The sequence below is a fragment of the Anopheles stephensi genome, chromosome 3, assembly GCF_013141755.1.
Source record: "Anopheles stephensi strain Indian chromosome 3, UCI_ANSTEP_V1.0, whole genome shotgun sequence".
NCBI classification, from domain to species: domain Eukaryota; kingdom Metazoa; phylum Arthropoda; class Insecta; order Diptera; family Culicidae; genus Anopheles; species Anopheles stephensi.
In genome coordinates this window covers 40,193,694-40,216,515 of record NC_050203.1, presented here as the reverse complement: position 1 = coordinate 40,216,515, position 22,822 = coordinate 40,193,694, and the positions used below count along the sequence as shown (strand labels likewise).

At 45.3% G+C, this 22,822-nt stretch overlaps 1 protein-coding gene across 3 annotated transcripts in view; it reads right to left on the bottom strand.

The window, feature by feature from the left end:
* LOC118511995 (longitudinals lacking protein, isoforms F/I/K/T-like) overlaps positions 1-22,822 on the bottom strand; it is a 58,984-nt gene that overhangs the window by 24,893 nt on the left and 11,269 nt on the right. Inside the window, exons 1-6 of one of the 3 annotated variants that reach the window (XM_036055732.1) lie at positions 11,841-12,209; positions 6,378-6,628; positions 5,920-6,216; positions 5,668-5,821; positions 4,307-4,912; positions 4,044-4,133 (exon numbers count right to left, since the gene is read on the bottom strand). In XM_036055732.1, the coding sequence (XP_035911625.1) occupies positions 4,044-4,133; positions 4,307-4,912; positions 5,668-5,821; positions 5,920-6,216; positions 6,378-6,551 (1,321 nt within the window). In that variant the 5' untranslated portion in view covers positions 6,552-6,628; positions 11,841-12,209. Of the gene's footprint in view, positions 1-4,043; positions 4,134-4,306; positions 4,913-5,667; positions 5,822-5,919; positions 6,217-6,377; positions 6,629-11,313; positions 11,452-11,840; positions 12,210-22,822 lie in introns of those variants that run through there. The other 2 variants (XM_036055734.1, XM_036055733.1) reach the window with 2 other exon arrangements.

Below are 22,822 nucleotides of genomic sequence, written 5' to 3'. Positions count from 1 at the left end.
CAACAATTTGCGTAAAAGCCCCATATCACCACCACCACACGCGCACGTACGCACGCTACCAACAATCAACTCCCTCCTTTGACTGTGGCTTTGACGAAAAGCTTGCAGCAAACGTTTGGGTTTAGGGTTTGTTGGTGTCTTAAGACAAAGAGTAAGTAAGCGCCATACCAACACACGGTGAATTAAAAGTAAAGAAAGCTATTAATGTGGTAAATAATAAGTCATTACAAAAAAAAGGGATGGAGTGCTTTTTTTCAGCGAGTAAAAAAAGGGTGCGCGCAAAAAGGATTGTAGGGAAGAAGGTTCAGAAGAAGAAGTGTGTGTGTGTGTGTGAATAGAAGAGAATACTACACACTAACGGAAAGAAGCAGTTCGAAAAAAACATGGTGAAAGAAGTGTGAGGAGAATGGATGATAATGTGTGAGGAGGAAAGGGGGTGTAGCGGGAAAAGGATGAACATCCTGAACAAAACACACAAGTATTCTTTTACAGCTAATGCATTGGAAAAACTTAAGTTAACCAATTTCTAAAACAAAACAAAATTCTAGTAACAAGTGTGCTACGCATAACGCAATATTTGCAAACACAGGAGAGATAAGGGATAAGAGTAACACAACACTACACAACCACCAAATAGACCTATGTATGTATCTAAGGTTTTTTCTATTACAAAATTATAATAAGTAAAACAAAAAAATGAAATGTACACAATACGCAAAGATATTTATATCAGTTACACTTAATTTTACGGTTCAAAGAACAGATTTCGTTTTAGTTGTAAAAGTTAAAATAAAAAAAACATTCATTAAAATCTACTGATTATGAGCTTTTTCGGTTTCAATAGGACGGCAAACGTATTATAAAGTAAAAGCAAGAGAATCGTTACCATCAGCAGCAGTTTTTAACATGTGTGTGGAGTGTGAGAAATTCGAAAATTGAATATTATATGCTGATATTATATTTGAAATTTAAGCTTTTTTCTATAATAAAGCACAAAGGCCATTAAAACACGTTTAAACAGGCCAGCTAAATGAAGCCTGCCTCAAAATGAAACAACATGAGCAGCTTTTTATCTGCTGCTGCTCGTTTCCACAATCCAACCTAAATTCTTTGTGTGCGGACGCACGGAGGCAAAAAACGGAACGGGAACGGAAACATCCTGAAAAGGAAACGTGGCGCTATACAACACACACAAGAGCACACACCTTTTCTTGCACTGCACTGCAGAAGCGAAAATGCATCAGCGAAGGCAAAGAGTCAGGAGATGCACATATAGAAGGACATAATACACAACTCTTGCCTCAACGCTTAACCCTCAAGAATCACACTTGATCGCCGAGTGTGCCGAGGATGCAGCAGCAAGTCGACCTCTGGGCGCAATAACAATAAATAGCATTGCGCACAAAAAGAACGGTGCGTCGTCGTGTACGGTGTGTTGTGCCACAAAAATTACAACCACCCTGCAAAGGACACAGAGTGCATATGCATCACCCGCCATCATCATCGCCCCCCCCCCACCGAAACGAGTCTCACACCATTGTGATGATGATCGGATGAATTCTCAAAACTCAACCACACACTTAAAAAAAAAGAGCGAGTGAGTGTGTGCGAGAATACTAACAGTGATGATGGCCATATCGTCGGGTCCGCCGGGACGTGTATGGATTTACAATAAGAATTGCAGCAAAAAAAAATGGCAAACAGCATCATCAAGGCAATGACAGGGGAAGGCTAAACACAACAAGCGCGATCCACAGACCGACCGTGTAAATGTCATTCTACGGCGAGCAACGACGACGCACACGATGGAAAATGTACAAGAGAGGGCGCGTCGTCGACGACGCCTCATTGCATTGCGCGCGCGTGCGATGTTTTACTCCTTTCGCCCACGCGCGTTCGACGGAGTCATAAATACACCGTGTGGTCGTCGTGTGGACAAAGAGAGCGGTGTGGAGCTACAAATAAAACAACACCCCACACACACACACATACACACACACGCCCATTCCACATCCATGTTTTAGAGCTGCTCTACCGTCCAAAAATGGCTGGAGAGAGAAAAAAATAGGATGAAGAAGCGGAACGGACGGGGCGCTGTCGGGTGGGTTAAGAGTCGCGATCATTGCAACAGTGCAATAAATGCAACGTGCTGTATTTTTATGGATTTTTGAGCAAGTGTGCGCCTGTGTGTGTGCGTGTGTGATGACTTTAACTTAACTTTGGCGAAGGTTATTAACACCGATCATTTATTTCTCCCCCTGCGTCGTTCGTGCGCGACCTGACGAACATCTCCTGACACACGCACGCGCTGCCTGCTGCATATCTTTTTGTCCTTCCTTGCAGTTGCCGATGCATTTTTACCTCTTAATAAACCACATCATACATAAGATGTATGATGTATGGCATGTAGTTTTGCATCTATCGATATTATTATTTAACAAACCATCACTAATGTGAGATGACAAACAAATCTGCCTTCAACACACACACAGAAACAGAATCCGACACGTTATTTGCAATGCCGGTACTTCTTTCTCTTGCTTGATTTCTGTAATTCGAACAAGGCCATTTCGCAGTGGCTATAAGTACACTACCAGTAAGTAGCACAACTGCACATTGCACAAATGAAAAATCCGTGGGTGGACATTCAACACGGACATTACGCGACTTACAACAAACATACAGCATACACACACACACACACGCAGGTTGATGAGAAAACCATCATCGTTGTTCTTCTTTGTGTAACAGACAAGGGGGACGAGGATGACGCACATCATCATCCCTCAGAGCTACCACCCCTTCCTTACCATCAATTTTAGTGGCCCTCCCCCCATCCACCCTCTCCCACAGCGGCAAGTCTCAGTTCTCCCAACATGGAAAACGACTTAAAGCCGAGATGCACTGCAGCAGGATGATCATTGTCATAAAAAGTACATTTTCTTCTCGCGCGGGCACACAACAGAAATGCACACGCCGCCGCCGCCGCCGCCGGTTCCCTGACCTACAACAGGACACATTTATATTCGACTGTCACTTGTTGCTTGTTGGAAAGAGTACACCCCCAAAGGCTCCCACCCCAGGTAGGTAACACACCTTACTTCCATAATGACAACTAGCTGCTAGCTCTTACAGCAATAACGATGCACAATAAATTAAAGCTCCTAACTATTTGACTCAACACACACACACCCCTATTTTTGATCAAACACGACCCACACACACATATTATTATTGCAGCGCGGTGCTAATGAGATTCTCTTGCTTATTACTTAGTTGCATAGTTTAGTTAACTTTAACACACATATATACACACACACATGACAAAGTTGCGTGTAGCTAGAGGCAGGAGGAGAGAGGGAGAATACATAGATGTGTGTGTGTGTGTTCCAGGTATTAATTGTTGGAAAGGATTAATGTTTTGCATTTCTTTTTTATCGCTTTTTTGTTTGTTCAATGGATAAGCAGCAATGAGGTGGGTAAAGAGAGGGGGGTGTGGTAATCAAAACTAAGATTATTAATTCTAGGGAAGAGATTATTAAATTGTTTGAAATTGCTCTTTTTTTTTGTCTATTTTTGCTTGTGTTGTATTGTGATTATACCGTACTGTTTAATATTTTAGGAATCAAATCAATTTTGCAAGTAATAGTAATAATAATACAAAAACCAAACAAACAAACTATGAGAGATAGAGAAAGAGATAACAAATTTACAATGTCTTTTTTTGTTGTTTTTCGTTTTGGAAAGACATACGATCCATAAAACACTATCCATTCTGAGTGAAACATAATCACGTAAGACGCGTTGAGCGAAGCATATCGAGAGAGCGAGAGCAATCCGGCACAAAACACTTGCAAATTGAGTAAAACATAAGAAGCTACCGAGTGTTTGTTTTGTAAAACGGATATAGATTAACTTTCAATTTTCCTTACTCTCCTTATTAAGCATACACGATGTCATTACCGGAAGCAGATAAGGATAGTGGCACGTTTTATGTATCGTACATCTTGGCCAACTTTGAAAAGTTAAAAACGCTCGCTTACCTTGTGCGTCTCGATGCTGTCCACCAACTGCGTCCTGAGCGGCAATAAACGCTTCGTTCTGCTCACGATCCATCGGCCATTGTGCATACCCTGTGGGTGTTTTGGTGGGTCAGTTCCATTCATCATACATCAGTTCATAAACGGGCATCACGGATGTTCCGGATTGATCGAAAAGTAGATGGAAAAGTAAAAATGCTCGTTAGTTTCGTATACGAAATAAGCGAATGCAACACACGCACACACACACGCGCGGTCTACTTTACCTTGACTAGATACATCGCCACCGTGGCTCGGTCCGGGTTGGTCCAGTTCGTCCATTAAATCTTCATCGTCCATTGTCAAATCCTCAACATTCTCATCCTGCACATCTTCGTATTCGCTCTTCGGTTCGATCATCATTTCTCCCATCGACGAGGTAGAAGTTTTACCACGTCTGCTGCCATCTCGCAGGTGATGATGTCGCGAGCCAGACTTTACCGAAGAACCACCGTCGCCATCGTGCTCATTGTCCGAAAGGTCGTTTCCGTCGTCGTGTTCGGTGCCGGTTGCCACACTGCCTGGTCCACATCGTTCATCATCGTCCGAGGACTGAGCGGCGGCCGCGGCGGCAGCCGCTTGCTGCTTCTGGAGTTTCAATGTTTCGGCGGCAGCCTGTTGAACGGTTTCAGTCTTTTTGAGTGCGGCGGCAGCGGCCACGGCGGCAACCGACAGCACATTAGCGCTGCTGTTGCTACCGACGGCAGCGGTAGACGACGACGAGGACAGAGATGAAGCGGCGACGTTGGCGGAGGCTGCTGATACAGCCGCACTTGCGCCACTGCCAGTGTGCATTGAATGTGATGAGGAATTTGAATGCTGGTCATGATTATCTGACATTGGTTGGAAGATAGAACACAGAAATTAGAAACAATTAGTCTAGCGATGTAATCGAGAAAGCATATAATAGCTGCTGAATGTTTAATTGTCGTAAAGGAAATCCACGTCACAGGCGATACATCGAACAAGCCACTCATCACTCGGTTTTTGTTTACTTAAACCCCTGAACATTATTTTATTACATTGTTTTCTGTCATATACCAATGTACTGTGATTAACGAAAAAACCGTGATAAGGGAAGGAGTATTTGGAATGGGAAACACATAATCCATTTCATAAAGATAACAAACACAGCAAAACAGCATAGACAGCTGTTCTACACTGACATTGGCACGATTACACCAAATTTCTCTGAAACATTATTTCACCATAATCATATGAATTACAACAAAACAATAAAGAAGCTGCAAGTAAACAGCAACAGCAACGTTCAGATAACAACTACATATACAGCCAGCAACGGTGCTACTAACTAGCATCATTCCACAAAGATAATTGTGATCAACGACATACCGACGAGATATGAACATTTATCACGCTTTGTGACTGTTTCAAACCAAAAGCTTTACACAACAACCCAACACGAAGTGAGTGTGTCGTGCGGTACGCGTGATGATCGATTCATGCGAATTTCGCGAAAGATAAGATATAAGACGAGTGTGATGAAGAGTGCTGCTTGAGCTATGCTTGGAAAGAGGAGAATGGATCCACATAAGTAGATGGATTGGCGCTGTACACGCTCCCTTACCTATTAGTAGGTTGTTCGTATCTACACTTCGTCTGCGAACTTTTTTACGTTTTCGCGACGTGGGACTAGTGGATCCTTCCCGCGAACCGGACACATCGGACTCGAGCAACTCCGACTTCAGGGTCCTTTTGTTCTCGATGGTGAGACCAGAAGCCTAATAAGGTAATTCAGAGGAAAGAAACATAAATAAAGTTAAATCTCATGTGCCGAAGCTTGCTTAGTAGTATCGTCGTGGTTACTACAACTACGTACCTTGCTAGCAGGTACGGGAGGCTGAAGTGATTTTGCGGTAGGTGCATCGCTTTGTTTTTGTTGCTGTTGCGGATGCACGCCTCCACCCGTCCCGGACGCGGACGACGAGCTGCTGCGATTGTCGGACAGGCCCTTGATCTGCAGCGATTCGGCTGCCTTGAGCAGGGCGGCCAGCTGGTCCTGGGAAATGTTTACCTCGCCACGGTACATGTAGTCCATCATGGCGCGCAATTCTTGAAATTTCACATCTTTGAGTATGAAGATCGGATGTTTGTCGTACTGTTGGGAGAGTAGGGTCTACAAAGGGAGAGAACAATTCAAAAGCGAAGAAGAAAACCATGAGTTTCACAGATGTATGATTTTTAATTTTGCACAGAAACAAAAAAATCCTTCTGCATCAAAACAGAGTAGTCGATCGAGAGCGATCAACAAATCAATAAGCGAATAAATACACTTACCGCAAAGTAGGGACTGCACGCCGACAGAACAACTTTGTGTGCCTTCAGGAATTTTCCTTCGGCCGCCAATGTACAATCGACCAGTGTACCATTCTCCAGCAGTGTGTCGAACACCGAGATGAGTGTACTCTGGTGATTGTTCCATCGAAGACAAAACTGCTGATCATCGTCCATGGTGTGAGCCTTCTTCCAGCCGTGGACTGTGTTTTATGTTGTGTTAATTTTGTTTGTCTTGTTTATGCGTGTCGGTTCTGTGGAAAGAAAAGCAAGCAAATTGTGGCGGTTAGTAATCGTTTTACAAAGGGATTCGACGTTTGTAATTGTTTCAGATGAAAAATGAGACAATCAGCGAGTTACATTATTCGCTATGACGATATGTTTGTGCCAATAGGAAAACCCCCGAATGTTTCTCCTGACATTGCAAAAAAAATATGTAAAATGCTCATTACCGTTCTCCATGGGTAGAAGAAAAAAACCGAAACCTTCAAATAATCAATCAATTTAAACATATTCATAAATACAACAAGAAAGGGTACCCACACATACATTAAACCTTTTGACAACGAAGAAAAAAGAGGCAATTTATCTGTCAATCGTGCGAGAAGCTTTTGTCCTCCTACCATTCCCTGCCGCAAAAAAAAAGAACGAAACGAACCAGAAGAGACTCAAACGCAATCAGTACTTAAGCGGAAACGATCGCCAGACAACGGGAAAAAAGGGAATCGAGGCTAATGATCGTACTACAGATGGAAAGGAGGTTTGCAGAAATGAAGAAAAAAAATCACATCACACCAAATTTTAATAAGGAAAGCGATGACATACCACACCACGCTTGTATGGCCTATACCTCTCTCCAACACACTCTCAGGCCAATTCTCTTCTTTTATTTTTTTGCTCGTTACGGTTACGACGGCTACGAACCGAACGGTAAAGCAGAGGACAGGAAGATACTAAAATGGCAAGTGTGATACATATGCGATCCTCCTTTCTTTTCTGCACATACAGTCGGAAAAACAGCGGACACACTTGTTTTGTTCCCACATGCGTTCTTTTGGGGGCGGAGAAAAAATTAGGCAGCCATAAAGTGTGGGGAGCATGGCTTAAGCATAGCTTTTCGACTTAAATCACGGGCCCCACCGCAAGCCCAAATAGCCCGTTAGCTTAACAGGGGGGAAAAATCTCGAGAAATAGTGTGTATTTCGATTAAAGGATGACGTACGCGATCGAAAAAGCGTTTCACTCTCTCTCTCTCTTTTATGTCCGGCTTGCACATGATCGTACCATCTCGCTCATTTACAACACCTCCAACGTTCTACTACTCGAGCACCGTTCGAGGCGCCCGCCTGTATTTGTGTGTGTGCGTGAAATGAAAGCTTAAAAATATTTACTTGTGACCCACATAAAGGTATTTGATCCACACAGCCCCAACCCTGCGATATAATACGCGCGCGACGAAGAAAACACGCACAACGCCACCACCTCTCGCCGCTTGAAGGGGGTTGGTGATGGGGTTCATTAGCATCATGGCAGCAGGGAGGCTACCCATTTTTGTTGTGGTCAAAACATGGAGCACCACAAAGAAAGCAAGCATGACACGATACGCAAATAAGTTCTATAGGGGGAAAAAACCGCCTGTGTCTCGAAAAGAACACCCGCCTTGATCACCATTTTCCAACCTCAACAAATGGTCTGTCGCCCTTTGAAGCATTCAACATACGGCAAAATCCCCACAAGATACGTAAATGATCACGTGGTGGCAACGATGATGATGATGGAAGCTCACGCCAATTCGCCCCACAGTAGCATGTCCCGCCTGTATGTTACATTTCTCCAATCGCCCCCAGCACACACTCACAATCAATCCTATCCGTCAACCCAACCCACCAACCTGCGATCTTCCAAAATTTCCACCATTTTTCGGATCACTTTCTTTTCACGAACAAAAAAAAAAAGAAGGTGAATGTGCCAGTGGAACCACTCGGACATATGCTGGTGTTGGTAAGCAAGAGAGTGTGTCCGAAAAAAGGTCGGTAATGATGATGATGTGTGATGGTGGCGGCGCACACACATGCAAGCCTTTTTCTGCTATTTCCACATTCTTGTGAAATACACACAACGAAGCGGTGTTGTGCGTGCCACCCAACGCCGCGCGACTAAATGGTAATCGATCGATAAATTGTAGCTGAGAGATACGCGCCCGGCCACGGAAGACGATCGATAAGACAAAAAATACGCCTTTTTCACGGCTATGTATGTGCCTCCGTAGGGCATAAGATTCTGTAACACAAAAAAATAAGGTGACAAAAACCCGAATATGCACAATGGCGGCGACTAGAGTCCGCTCAACGCCATGTTGGAAAAAAAAACGATATACATTGGGACAGAGCTAAGTGATTTCATGATTCATTATCAGAAGAGACTGGTTAAGCGATCATGCTGGGGAAATTGAAAACAACTTGCGCGCGCCATTGGGAAATCATAATGGGAAAACCCAATACCAAGTTTCAACAAATAACAAATAATGTCTGTCGTCACGCTGATGTCACCACCACACGCGCTTTGCGATCTCGAGCACACACTCACTCAGCTTTATGTTCTCAACCCACAAGGAAAAGCAAAAGGGAAAAGACTATGTGCCACCATCCGGAGGAGACAACAGATCAAGTAACCGCGTTGTTGCGTTCGCTTTTCCACCATTTGACGTCCGCCAAAAGAGAAGCGTAAAATAAAGTGAAAAGAGACATGACTCAGAACATTCTTTCTCACTCTTTCTTTTTCAGGCTAGCAATGTCGGTGTCCATGTGTGTCTCGTACCGGTGGAACTTTTATTACCGCCGGAAAGAACGCGAAAGCCACCGTCAACCATCATCATCGTCATCATCAACACGAAAGAATCCCAGACTGAAGGGGAAAACCCTCCACGGAGAGCGAAGAGAAAATGGCGACCCACTTTGAAGGGGTAAAATTGGAAGAAAAAAAGACGATAAGCCTACAGGGCCCTAGACGGGGCAACGGGAGAAGGGGAGGAAGGAAAGCGGACGGGTGAGCGCGCGTTGCTCCAACGCTTTTTCCACCATGATCCATGCGAACCCAACCCACTGACAACGGGTCACATACACTATCGTACACCTACTGGCTACCAACACATACACAGTTGCTAGTAGAATAGTCCCAGAGAGTGACGCGCTTTTCTTGGTGTTGAAGCGCGGTTTGGTTGAACAACGGTAGGCGCTGTTGATGAGAGCGAAATGAAAAACGAAAAACGTGGTCGTAAGAATGAAGGTTTCATGGAAAAAAAAGAAAGGAAACCACGAGCATAAATAGGTACGCGAGATGATTGATCGCAAACGTTTGTCGTTCCCTCTCTTTCTTTTCCTTTAGTTTTGACGTTTCATCAAGTGTGCTTCAGCGACTCTGGAATAAATGGCATACTTTGCAAGGAATGGTCGTATCGCCATTCTTAAGTAAACTAACGAAAATTTACATTGGAGTTACACATCTCTTGCAGTCGTGTAAATAGTAAAAAAAAATGGTATCATACATCTTTGGCTTTACAACCTCGAGAAGTTGTGACCAAAGTTCGAGTGACTTGACCTGCCATTTTTACTGTCTTCCTTGACTTAGTTTGCAACGGTCCCTGACGGGATTCGTAATTTGGTCCTGCAATCCGAGGATCGGCGCCGCTATACTAACTGCCCCTTAATATATCCTTGAACGGTTTTAGTGCACATCATACCGATGACGACTGCAGAAAACCTTTCGCACAAACAAGTAATCCCACACGCTCAAGCCACACACAACTCCATATATTCTTGGCTAAAAACAAACAGTGCAACCAGAGAAAAAAAAAACAACAAACAGAAAGGTTAATTCCCCTTGTTCTTCCTGCCTTTTTCCCACTGCACGGCTTTACTGGTCCGGTACACTTTATACCTCTCTCGCTCGCTCCTTGCTCCGCAAGCATCCATGCCTGTTTTTCCTTTTTCAAGCGAGGAAATAGAACGAGAACAAAAGAAAGAGACACACAAACAGTATCCCACTTGAGAAAAGAGCTGACTTGTTTTTCAGAGTCCTCGCCACACAGCAAGCGACGTTTCGAATGTACGTGGGCCGTGTTGTCGCAGCAAGGCGACCAAAAATCACACTACCATGGACCGAGAGGGCTTATGCGATGGGGAGAACATAAACACACACACACACATTCACACAGAGGCAGACACATCCATCCTATTTCTCGACGACCCCTACTAGCAGCGGCAACGATCGCTTTCGTTCATCATCAACACCGCACACGCACCACACTACCACCACCACCGCGCCTTCACCCTACCTCATCAACGCGTCTTTCCCCATTGACCAACCCCATTCTTAAATCTGCCCTATTCTTCAATAGACCCTCGAGGCGCGCGCGTTTTGTGCCATACACCGCACACACTAAAAGCAGCAACTACCCAACACACACACACAAAAATCCCGTCCGGAAGGCATACAACACCACGTCGGTCGTCGGGTAGGGTAGCGAAATACACACAACACACACTCTTGACGGCGGCGGCTGGGGTGTCATATTGCTCTTGCTACTTCGATTTCTCCCTCGCGCGCTGCCATATTTTTCCGACTTTCCGACGAGGTTAAAGCGTTAATGGTGAACACACACGGGGCCGTCGCCGCCGCCGCCGCAGGCACAACCACACATACAAACACTCAATCCGCATAACCTTTTCGAGCTATCATAGCAACAATTGATGAGGTTGGAAATGAAGGTGGTAAAGGAGTGCCAATTTCTTTCCTAACGAGAAGTATCCATTGAGCCCGTGCGGTGGTGGGAGATGATTTTATCGTCACTGGTAGAAATTATCTATAAATCACACTTATTTTCGACATTCTTGCCAAGCGTCATAAAGGAAACCACATTCACACACACACACAAACATACCACTCGCTTTTATCCAAGAAGATCATATCGCACATTATCCTGCTTCAGCACACACACACTCCTCTTAATATGGTGACGGTTAACTTGAGAAAAGCGGAGGGGAAAATACAATGTCACTTTCGTTCTAGATCTTTCGCAATTGCATTCGAGGTGCAGCAGTTATACCAATTCTTGGCCCGGTGTGTCACACATCTAGAGAGCGCGATTTATAATTCTTCTGCAAGCGTGCTGCACAAAAAACAAGTATGGTTGACACGCACACGGCTACTGAGTTGAACTGAAGCACGACCCCAAAAACACGCACACACTCTTCACCTGTTACTAAAAGATCAAGAAGAAAAGGCTGCTCAAGAACCACACACAGCGTTGCATTTCCATTTCACTACCGTCTTTAAACCTCATTTCCCAAAAACCCACCGCAGAGAAAGAACCCACACGTCCCACACTTACACACAAGCACCCGCACGCCATAAAGAAAAACCCACCCAGTACCCAAAAATATTCCAGAACGCAGGAAAATCCTTTACCTCACACGTTAAATATCGCATACGATCGTCGCTTGGTCGGCTGCGTGCGCTTCCATCAAACACCTACTTCTTAAATATACAAAATATCGTTTGGCACTCTCGCTCTCGCTTGCAATACACTTATACACACACAGATGCGCGCGCGGACACACACGTTCACAGAAACATACACAACTACCGGGCCAGTTACGTTCGGTACAGTTGTGCGCTTTTGTTTCGTTTCCTTCTTGTTTTTCTGTTCTTTTTGCTTTACAACAAAAAAAAAGTGCGCCGCACTTCACACGCCGCTTTCGAGGCCGCAACCACGAACCAAGCGACACGATTTCATGGACGCGCCGATGGCAACTAAAAGCCTGCTGCTCGGCAACACCACACAAAAGGCCCAAAACCCGAACGCACTGTTTCGCTCTCTCGCTCTTTTTGATGATGAGAGAGAAAAGCAACTCTTACAAACACACACAAGCACAAGCAAGGCTCGTTTGAACGGGTGTAAAGAGGACGCAGCATGTAGATAGAACGAGATGCAACAACCAAAGCAGATTAAGAGAGTGCGAGAATAACGAATGCTTTTACACACACACACAACGACACATCCGCCTACTTGGGCTTTAACAACGAATTGGCTTCTCTACACCCCCCACCAGCCCGAGCAATTTATGCGACCAACACACATCAATGGGCACGGGAAACACAACTGCGCGACCTCGACCGCCTCGACACCGCACAAACGGCAACGGTGATGATGATGATGACGGCGATGATGATGATGAAGACGGCCCTCATCCGGCTGCACATATGTTGAAAAAGGAGGAAAATCTTACTAATGCGATCGCAGCAAACGCAAAAGCCTGGGCCGACGCGTGCGTTCCTAATATGAGTGTGTTTGTGTGTGTGTGCATGTGTCATTCAAAGCACGCACACAGCCTCATAAAGCTTGAATGCGCTACCCTTCGCACGGGTAAGGCACAGGCAGGCATCGTCGGAAAAGCAGGAAAGTGCGAATGGCCCGCTAATGCTTGCTTGCTTGCTTGCTTCACAAACAGACTTACGCACACATCTTGGAGGATCCCCTTTGCAAGAATGATGAGGAGAATTACAAAACTCGCAAATACCTTCCCTTCTTCAAAATGGCCCACCCATCTTTTCCCTCCACGGGCGTTACTAAAACCTGACGAAGGAAAAAGGGTGATCGCCAGTCGCACATACATTGACTCACGTACCTACACCATACGGTGATGTGTTTTTACCACCCTTCGATTTACAGCGCGCTTGTGCTTTGACGGGGTACACACTCATATCAAACGCTACTACGCCATTTTGGCGACATGGACGCCAAGCCACCGCTCGGCCACACGATACATGGTGGAAACCTTTGGTACAGCAGATCCTTTCAACTGCCTCTGCATGTGTGCGTGTGGAAAATCATCACACAATACATCCACAACCAACTCGGTCTCCACACTTCTTCTACTGACGATCTGTTTGTCCCTTTCCGTCTCACAAAGGGAGCACACGGTATGTGGTGATACAACGATCGAATAGTAGTAATGCTTTAGAACACGCAAACAGATCCATCGTATGGAGGATCTGAATTTCAGCATACACACAAGCTTATATACGAGCCTTCTTTTAAGACTCGAATTCAATTTGAGATCCTCATTAAACTTATTATCCTCTAAAATACTAGCTACTGTAATAACTGCTGGCAAGTTAAGATCATGTATAGCACATAACAAAGGTTAACTCTAACCAGGTAAATCACGCTATAATATGACCTCCGTATAATATGCCGGATCAGAGGTGGAATATACTCAAATGCTTTACACACACAAACGCGCACGCAAGTACTACAGCTCAGCACCATCCTGAGAAAAAATATCAAAATGGCACCTCGAGACAAACACACCAACGCATAAATAAAAGCCACCATCAGATCCTCTCACATCCCGGTCCCACATTTGGATCACCATCGGATGACGGATGACAGAAAATATGGCCCCTCCATATTCCGTGCCTTTGCTTTCCTCACACATTCATAGCATTCGGCTGTTGGATCTTTCCTTCTATTGCTTTTAACATTGCTTTATTATGCGCCTGATACTCATTGCTTTCATTTCTAGTTACTGAACTTAATGTAAGTCCTACAAGTTGCACAGAGTGTTTTCTTATATTTGCTCAAAAAACATCAGGATCGCGAATTCTTGCAAGTTCAGTAACAGAAAGTCTAAACTCTTGGTTAAGCTTTTCCCAAGCTTTGTTGGATTGCTAACACAAACCAAATGGAAAACTTAAATTAAAAACCACCGCTTTAAATTTCCTCCACGCCATTGAATTCTTTGCTTTGGAAGGATTTTACAGATTTGGTTAAACACCAGCGGAACAACAGCTTCCCGTCGAACGTAAGTCCTCACATCACACTCACACCAATGTCCGTTACCTGTGCGAAACACAACTGTGTATCGTTGTGTTCCTTTTCCCGTGTTGAAAAACTCTCTCGCTCTTACTCACTACACATCGCAGCGCAGGAGAATGATTCATCCTTCGACCGATCCTTTGCATGTTCGTTCGTTGCTTATACGGGCGACCCCAACCCTCTTTTTCAAACTTTATTACAGCAATGTGTGCGTATACGCAACCGGGGACCACGCAGTTAAACGGCTAGCAGAGCAGCATACGCCATATTCTGGCCATGTGCCCAGTCTGTGGATCGTGGCCGTTTGGTTGCTTTACTAATACTACAGTCATGTCAAACTCATGGTTTCTCGTCGGATTAACCGCAAAAAGGCTTTCGTTAGTCGCATGGATAAATTACATAAATTAAATGTAAAATTTAATTCAATTCAAAAAGGAAATCAAATGAGCGTTCTGATCCTTAAAATTGATCAAACGAAACTGTATGCGAGATAATGATTTTGTTCGGTGGCGTTTATTTTGAGAATCCTATCTATTCATGACTCTGGTGCGTAGGTGTAGGATTGATGAGGCTCGACAGGGCGACTTGATTGATCCCCAACCCCCAGAAAGCCCAGCCAAAAAAAAAAAAAAAGGATTGGGAGCGTCCTAGCCTTGACTAACTTTTCCAACCCAACAATGGGCTTCGGTCGCTGAACTCGAGACACACCGTACAATTTAATGTACCAATTGCTGTGACAACAATTAAGACAATTAGGATTATTTAAAAACAGTCAGTGAAAGCGGGCCGAACCGAAGGAACTCACTGGCCGTTATGTTTGACTCTTAAATTTAAATTTCAATTAAACTGTTAATGAAGCATTTGGAATTAACTTTGCGTGCACTGGAGAGTATGGAACACAATTCTTTTAGCATATAAGGTGTCTCTCGGTAGCCTCGGGATAATGCAGAAGCTTACGATCATAGAGATAGGAAATAAAACACACCAATAAATGCATTGTATTGGGGCAAAATATCAATTTAAAAAATGCTCCAATCCTTGGTCTAGCTTGATCACTCGCTAACTAAACTCAAATGATCAATTTCCAAAAAAAGGGATCTCTCGATTATCTCCAATAATAAGAAAAACAACACATTTCTTTATGATGTTTTTCGCCAAAATTGCCTAGAAAATGCCTGCCCGCACACCATTCATGATGATGATGATGATGATCCTTCGCGTATCTTTCGGGGACATGATGTGTTTTCTGAGTGTGTATGTTTTTCTCCCGTGTTCTTTTTCTACTTTGCTTTGCCGACGATATTCGTGTAGCACTTTTTTTTTTGCTTTTTTGGGAAAGGAAATGTGAAACTTGATACGGGGACCCGACCCGCACCGCACAGAGTGAGAGAGGGAGATCCCAAAAAAGTACCCAAAGGAAGAAAAAGGAAAAAGGCTTGCTGGAAACGAGATGGAGAGGTGCCACCCTGTGTGCTCGAACCGCCTGCCTGGCCTGGTAGATCCCCGCAGACCGACCGACCGACCGACCGACCGACCGTGGCGTGGATAAACGACGTACCCACACGAAAAGCAGGAAAGGAAAAACAAAAACCCAAAACCCAAAATGTGTAGCGCGCAGGAAACACTACTGGCCGCGGAGCTGCTGCTATGCTCCTCTTTTCTTGATACGTGAAGTTTTTCTTGAGTGTGTGTGCGGCTGCTCTGCTGCTTCACATGAGCAAATGTTGGCCCGCCGGCGATCGTCGGAGAGAAAGGAAATTTCCATCGAAAACACCTTCTGCTTGTTATAGAGCGAGGAATGCACGCGTGGTGACTGGTGTGGTGTTGGTGGAGTGGTAGATAAATTTACAAAACCCCAGGACAAGAAAGAAGAAAACCCAAAGCGAAGCAGGGAAAGGAAACGATAAAATGACGAGCTTTTCATGGAAAGACCCCAACTGGGCGCGTTGGAAAACACAAATGTTAAGCGGAAAGGCGAAAGATTGGAGAGGACAATGCATCGCTTGGCTGCTTGGTTCGAAGAGGCCGAAATTTGAAGACAGTATTACAAAGAAGAACTCTTTCGAAGCCGACGAAGAAGCTGAAAAAGGAAGGAGGATGGCAAATGAATGCAACGGGAAAATGCAACACGGAAAAAGCGCATCGCAATCGCAATCGAATTTATAATTTGAATTAAAACGCTATAAAATTGGAGAAAGCCAGTGGAAAAGCAGTGTAAATATCTGTGCCAATACTCCATACACTAGATGTGTCCTAGTAGTAGTTAACATAAACAACATAATATTATTCAAATATTCGCTCTCCTTCGCTGTGCTTCATTTTTTAGCTGCTCGATCATTTGAACCCCCACCGGGTGGACCCAAACGACACAAAAAAAATCCGTTCCATTAACAATCAGCAAACTTGTGCGGGGGGCAAAAGGAGGAGGTGGTGGCAAGCTCCGGGCAGGCTCTCCGAGGAGGAGAAAAAAGGAAAACAAAAGCAAACCCCAAAAAGCTGAACCCGTCATCCAACAACCGTCTTAAAACCGCAGCACTACTATTCCCCAAATCGCCAAAAAATCCAGGCGATACTAAAAGAAGAACAAGAAAACTCACCACCAACACCAACAACAAGGACCGAACCAACCGCACAGAGAGACATAACCACTTAAGCTTCTTGCACCAGAAGCAGCAGCAGCTATCGTCGCTCGTCGATCGTCGCCGGTATAAGAAAGCGGACACGCAATGAGAGGGAAAAGGGCGACAGACAACAAAGCAGGAGAGGCCCAAAAATGTTTAAGGAAAAAGGAGCGAGCTCACTTGGAGATACGAGAAAAAAAAAAGGAACCCGAAACCCCGAACATGGAAACCTCGCGAAGAAGAAGTAAGAAACTCAGAAGGGAGCATCATGCAGCATGACAGCAGCAGCAACAGCAAAGAAAAAAAGAGTGGTTAAGCTCGCGCTAAGCTTACTCAACTCGACTCGGGCCCAAAAAATCAACACACAGCCCAGAGAAAGACGAATGAACTACCCACACACGGGCTGGGCGACACACATCGCCGTCGCCGCCGCCGCCACCACCACGGGGAGGGTCATGGGTCGCGCTGAGACGAAGCCGGAGACCGGGAAAGCGAGAAAGACCCGAAAAAGTAAGGATGGAGAGATATAATATTGCAAGAGATTTTGAGACTTTTTTTTATGCTGCTGCTGCTGCTGGCTGTTGTGTGTGGGTTGATGTGATCTTTTCTTCGAAGAGAGATCGATCGTACACACCTAAAGCGACAAATGACCAGCATGGGCACAACAGGAGGGAAGACAGAAAATACACCACACCGGGCGGACGTGCTTGTTTTTTCCTCCCCAGCTTTTTACTTTACAATCGCTTCTTGGAAGAAAAATGATGTTGTCTTTTCCACACACACACACACACCCCTTATTTCCTCGTGTGTCCCCCGAACACCGTATACTATCTCTCTACTACTACAGCAACAATCCTCCTGCTCAACTACTATTTGCAGAGTGCTTCTCTTATTTCTTGCTTCGTGTGGTGGACACAAAACCCTTCCTTTTGCCATTTGCTTCATCATTCGCGACTTCTTGACCACACAATGTTTTGCTTGGGCACGGTGGTGATAGGTTAGGGATGGGCTCCAACTTCAGCCCCCGCTCCAGCTGCTCTGCTGCTCGAAGGTGATATTTCGCTCTGCGAACAGCAGCAGGTATATCGGACACAACGCAGGTGTGCTGCTTCAGGCGAATAGGGGGGTTGTGTTGAAAATTAAAAGAGAAAACAGAGGAAAAAAAACAGCGTCACACATTCTTCTTTCTTGGACGAGATCCGAGCTTGCTGTGCGCTTTCGGGGAGTCTTAAAATTACAAACAGGAGGAGGAGGAGGAGGAAAAACGGCACCTGGTTTAAAATCTGGCGAACGGTCACATGCTCGTTTCCAGTTCCAAATCCGCAATGGGCGCACCCCGAAACTCGAAATCGATCCATCAAACTGCCGCCTCTGGAGCTGGTCTGGGGGTTGAAGTACTGGAGTAGGGCTTCCGATCGAACGCAAGTTTAGAATGATTAAGTGTGAAAAGCGCACAGAACAAAATATTCATACACAAATTTAAATTGCGCAGTTCCTTCAGCCTGAAGGATCGGCAGTTGTGTCCAGGAAATTCCTACTTTCGTGGTTAATGGATGGACACCACAAAAACCCCAAAAAGGAAGCCTTCTTTTTTTTCTGATGCATGGATAGAAATGATCTACCATCATCATATGATGACGATGACTTCGGGACATATCAACCACAGAAGCCATAATGCAACTCAATATCGTGCCATACAGCGGGACAGGATCATTCCATCCATATCCTGTTGACGTTTTCGCCCGCATGTGTGTGCGTGTTTATATGCTGCTGCGCATAAAATGGCTGCGTTTTCATGTTAGTCCCCAATTCTCGACGACCCTTTTCTTTTCCAGGCTACACCACACAACCCAAACTTTGTTGGAGAGACAGAGAGAACTTGGGCATCATTCATGCCCCATGAGCCAGAAGCACAGACGCAGAGTGAGAAAGAGAGAGAGAGAGTGTGTGAGGCGAAAAATATCATCATCGTCATCAGCAGCAGGCAAATATCATCATCACCATCATCGGGGGCATCGTGTTTCTCCGTACAGTACAATGTGCGCCCCTTATGCGCATGAGCATTTGGGCGCATTCGCATTTTGCAATCGGTGGATATCGCGCTGGTGGTGTGCGTGCGTTTTGTAGATCCTCTCTCTATCTCCCCCTTTGCATATACGAGGGGTGTGAATCGAGGGATGCATCACGCGCCTAACCAAAACCAGGAAAAAGATGCAACAACGGCCAAAGAAGTAAAGCTCCAGGAAAAGGACAAGGAAAACACAGCAACCAAAAACAATAAAAAAAAAAACTCCGAACCAAAGCAAGCGCTGTGGAAAGCGCGTTGGTGGTGTTGTTGTTATGGTGAGCTCATTAAATTGACCTTTCCTTTGTGGGATGAGAAGAAGTGGATACGCAGTTTTCAGCTTAGAACACGCCGGCAGTGAGAAATGCGCAGTCTTTGTCCACAATTTGATCATATACTTAGAACCAACAAACACAAACATTATTTAATATAATGTTGGCTCTTATCTCTTTACTGTGATCTTTCACATCAGTAACTCTGGACGTGGAAATAAGGATTTTCCCTGTGCATGATGATATGATGATGCACAGTGACCTGCGTCATTGGCCGGAGTTGTGAGCGAGCACCACAAGCGCATACACACGCAAACGCACGCTCACGCACACACCATCGTCCAAAGCCCCCTCATGACAAAAATTCGCAACAGGATCCGACTTTCCAGGGTACGCGATCTCCCCCTTGATATTTTCCACCCTGCATGCGCAGCGACGCTACCGACACACAACACAAACACACACAAACAAGCCGTTCTTGCACGGTAAAAGCTAGCGAGAAGCAAAGGGCGATTTTTGTGCATGTGTTTGTGTGGGGGTAATAATGCGCTTACGGTGAAACGATCCAGGATCCTTTCCCTCTGCTTCATGACGATGATGATGACGATGTTCACCATGCCCACTCAAGCACCCATCTATGTGTGTGTGTGTTTCGACGTATTCTACCCTCAAGGATTTTTCATCGCACACGGGAAAATTACACCGGAAAAGGGAGACTCGTCGTACGACGACTGGACTGGAGGAAAATGCTAACGTGCGCGCGTGTAAGGGGTACAGTACTGACAAAACGGAAGGAAACCCCGGTGTCGCGCGTCCGTTCAAACAATACAATACAATGCTCCCCTATTTCCTTTTTTTTGCCGCTCCCCCTACTGTTGGACACAAAACAAAACAGAGAGAGACAGGACAAACAAAAGAGACTTAACCAAAAAAAAACTAAACTTCCCTACTGCAAAGCAAGCCTGAAAAGCTGCTGGCAACAAGGATGGAGTACGACGCATCTGTTTGATGAAACACAGCCAGCAGCACAGCACACACACAAGGGGTTGCTCCTGGTCTTTGGCCGTCTCAACCACAAACAAACCCCCGTATGGAGAAACAAAACAAGCACGATCCAACATCCTTGAGCGTCATCTGACGGGTTTGTCGTTCGCGTCCCCATCCAAAGGCAGGAAATGAAGCGGAACTTCAACGTCAGCGCAGATCCTTTTTCGAAGTTTTTGTTTTTTCCCCAGCGTTGGATACTATTGACGATTTCCATTTGAAGCAAACAGTTCCATAAGAAAATTGAGTGTTGATAACATTAACGCATCTGCTTGATGCCTATTTCAATAAGAATAGCAATTAGAAATTAAAGCACCAGCAGATCAAATTTTCCTATACGCTCACTCCATCGCATAAGATCACACACGTTGCAGACCTGAAAGAATCCACATGATCTGTAAGTGTAAGAACAATGCACGACGCCAGTATCTTCCCTTCAAGCCAAGAGACAAAAGCCCATGGGCTGTGCTCGTGTGTGAGGCTTCCGGTGATGGTACCATACCCGGCGTAAGTTCGACCGTGTTCGTTCTTGTGATCCCCAGAACTACCAGGGACTGAAACACACACCCGGCCAACGACTACGAACAATGCAAGTTTCAAAAGGAAGTTCTCGAGATTTCCCTTCATTTTACATCAAGCAGCTACTACCCCCCAATAAAACCCAACACACAGACCCCGTCGTCTTCCAATGCTACCTCTTCCTTCTCCTCTTCCACTACCAGCATCTTTGTGAGGGTCGTCTCTTCTTAAAGCTTCAGAAAAGGCATACTACACATCGGGGGCCCGAGAGCCGGCTGAATCCAACACACGTTGTTACCCTTGTTGCAACAAGCACATTTTATATGTGCACGCAACACTCCGTGTCAGTACAATTAAACGAATGGAAAAGGACAGGCTCTCTCCCTGGGTTAACAATTTCGCCCCGAGGATCGCTCCGGAATTGTATCCAAACGCACGTTCGAAAACCCCGAGTGAAACGGAACACACAAAGAACAAAACAAAAAAACGGTCTTTAGGTAGTCAAAAATCTCCGCAGCATACAATCCCGGCCATATATCCCCAGGAGACGATGGTGTTCCCTTCCAAAAATGCAAGGCTCCGAAACTCGGGATCATCACCACCCCGACGACGAACCGTCCTTCGACCCTTTTTCCTCTTTCCCTCACTAGCTTTATCGTCGAAGAGTTCAAAGAGAAGAAAGCAAAAAGAAAAAAAATGAAGCTAAATCCCGGTATTGAAAATGCACCCCAAAACGGAAAGCACTGCGTTGTTCACAACGCGTCAACGTTTGCTGGCCGAGGGAATGGAAAATTACACCAGGGCGAGAGCGAAACAGAAAAACATCCCAAGCACGTGATAAGAACAGAACATTTTCTCCCCGATCCGTTTTTCAGGATCACATACAGAACATACGGAGGAGGAGGAGGAGAAGGTGAAGGAGAAGAAAAATAGCCGCGCCATTGCCGCAACAACAGCGCATTAGAACTGCACATTTTTTTTTTCGTTGTGGTTGTTGGTTTCGATCGCTGCTGCTTTGTGTCCCTTTTGTACCGTTTTTTTTTTTCTATCGTTTTGGGTTCCATTTCCTCTAGCTGGCGTGCACACAGGCACACTCCAACACGGACGACTGCCCAAAATTGTGCCCTCGGTCTATTTCTCCCTCCTGTGCGGCGTCCCTTTTAACGATCCATCTTTCGTCCTGTTGGGCCGTATGCGTGTCCTTTTTCCCCCACCCTTCAGACGACGCAGAGAGCCCATTTGCACATTAACATTTCAAAATCACGGCGCGCACGGGACTAAACAGCATAGCAAGGGGTGTGGTGGTTTTGTGGGGTGCGCCGGAGTTGCATTGTGGTGGTGGTGCAGTGGTGCCTGCTTATGAACAAAGCTCCACAAAAAATAATACCTCACACACACACACACACACACACGCACATATTCGAGTTCGAACCCCTGGATGCAGCTAGCCAATTTCACCGAAAAGGACTCCCAGGTACACCGTAGAAGACCCCTCACCCCCTCTGTACGCTTGCTGCCGTCCCTGCACATTCTTCCTGGCACTCCACAGAGCGGAAATGATCCCTCCACGCTTGCGAACACACACGCACACAACACAAGCTGCTGCTGTTTGGGACGATGTGAAAGGGCACGGGACGACGAAAGGATAATGCAGAAAAGCTGAAAAACGCACATATGCTGCTCCGTTGGGCCAGCGGAATTGAACAGATGTTTACTTTTCCACACAACAGGATATCGCTTGATTTTTCCCCCTGAACGTGGCACACACCACCCCGCTCGTTGTAATGCGAGCGAAACGAGATGGTGGAAACGATCGCTCATGAGCTCCGTGCGGGAAACCGGGAAGGGGATAGTCCGACCAGCTGCCCCTTGATTTGATTTTATTTGGGAGGAAACCATTTTATATTCGGTACAATTTTTTTTCTTTTTTCTGAATACCATTTTTGAACGGTGGTCCCCCTTTTTAAGACAGTTGATTATTTTTTATTTAAAACAAATGGATGAAAGAACTGGTTTTTAAATACCAGGCAGAAAGGTACTATGAAACC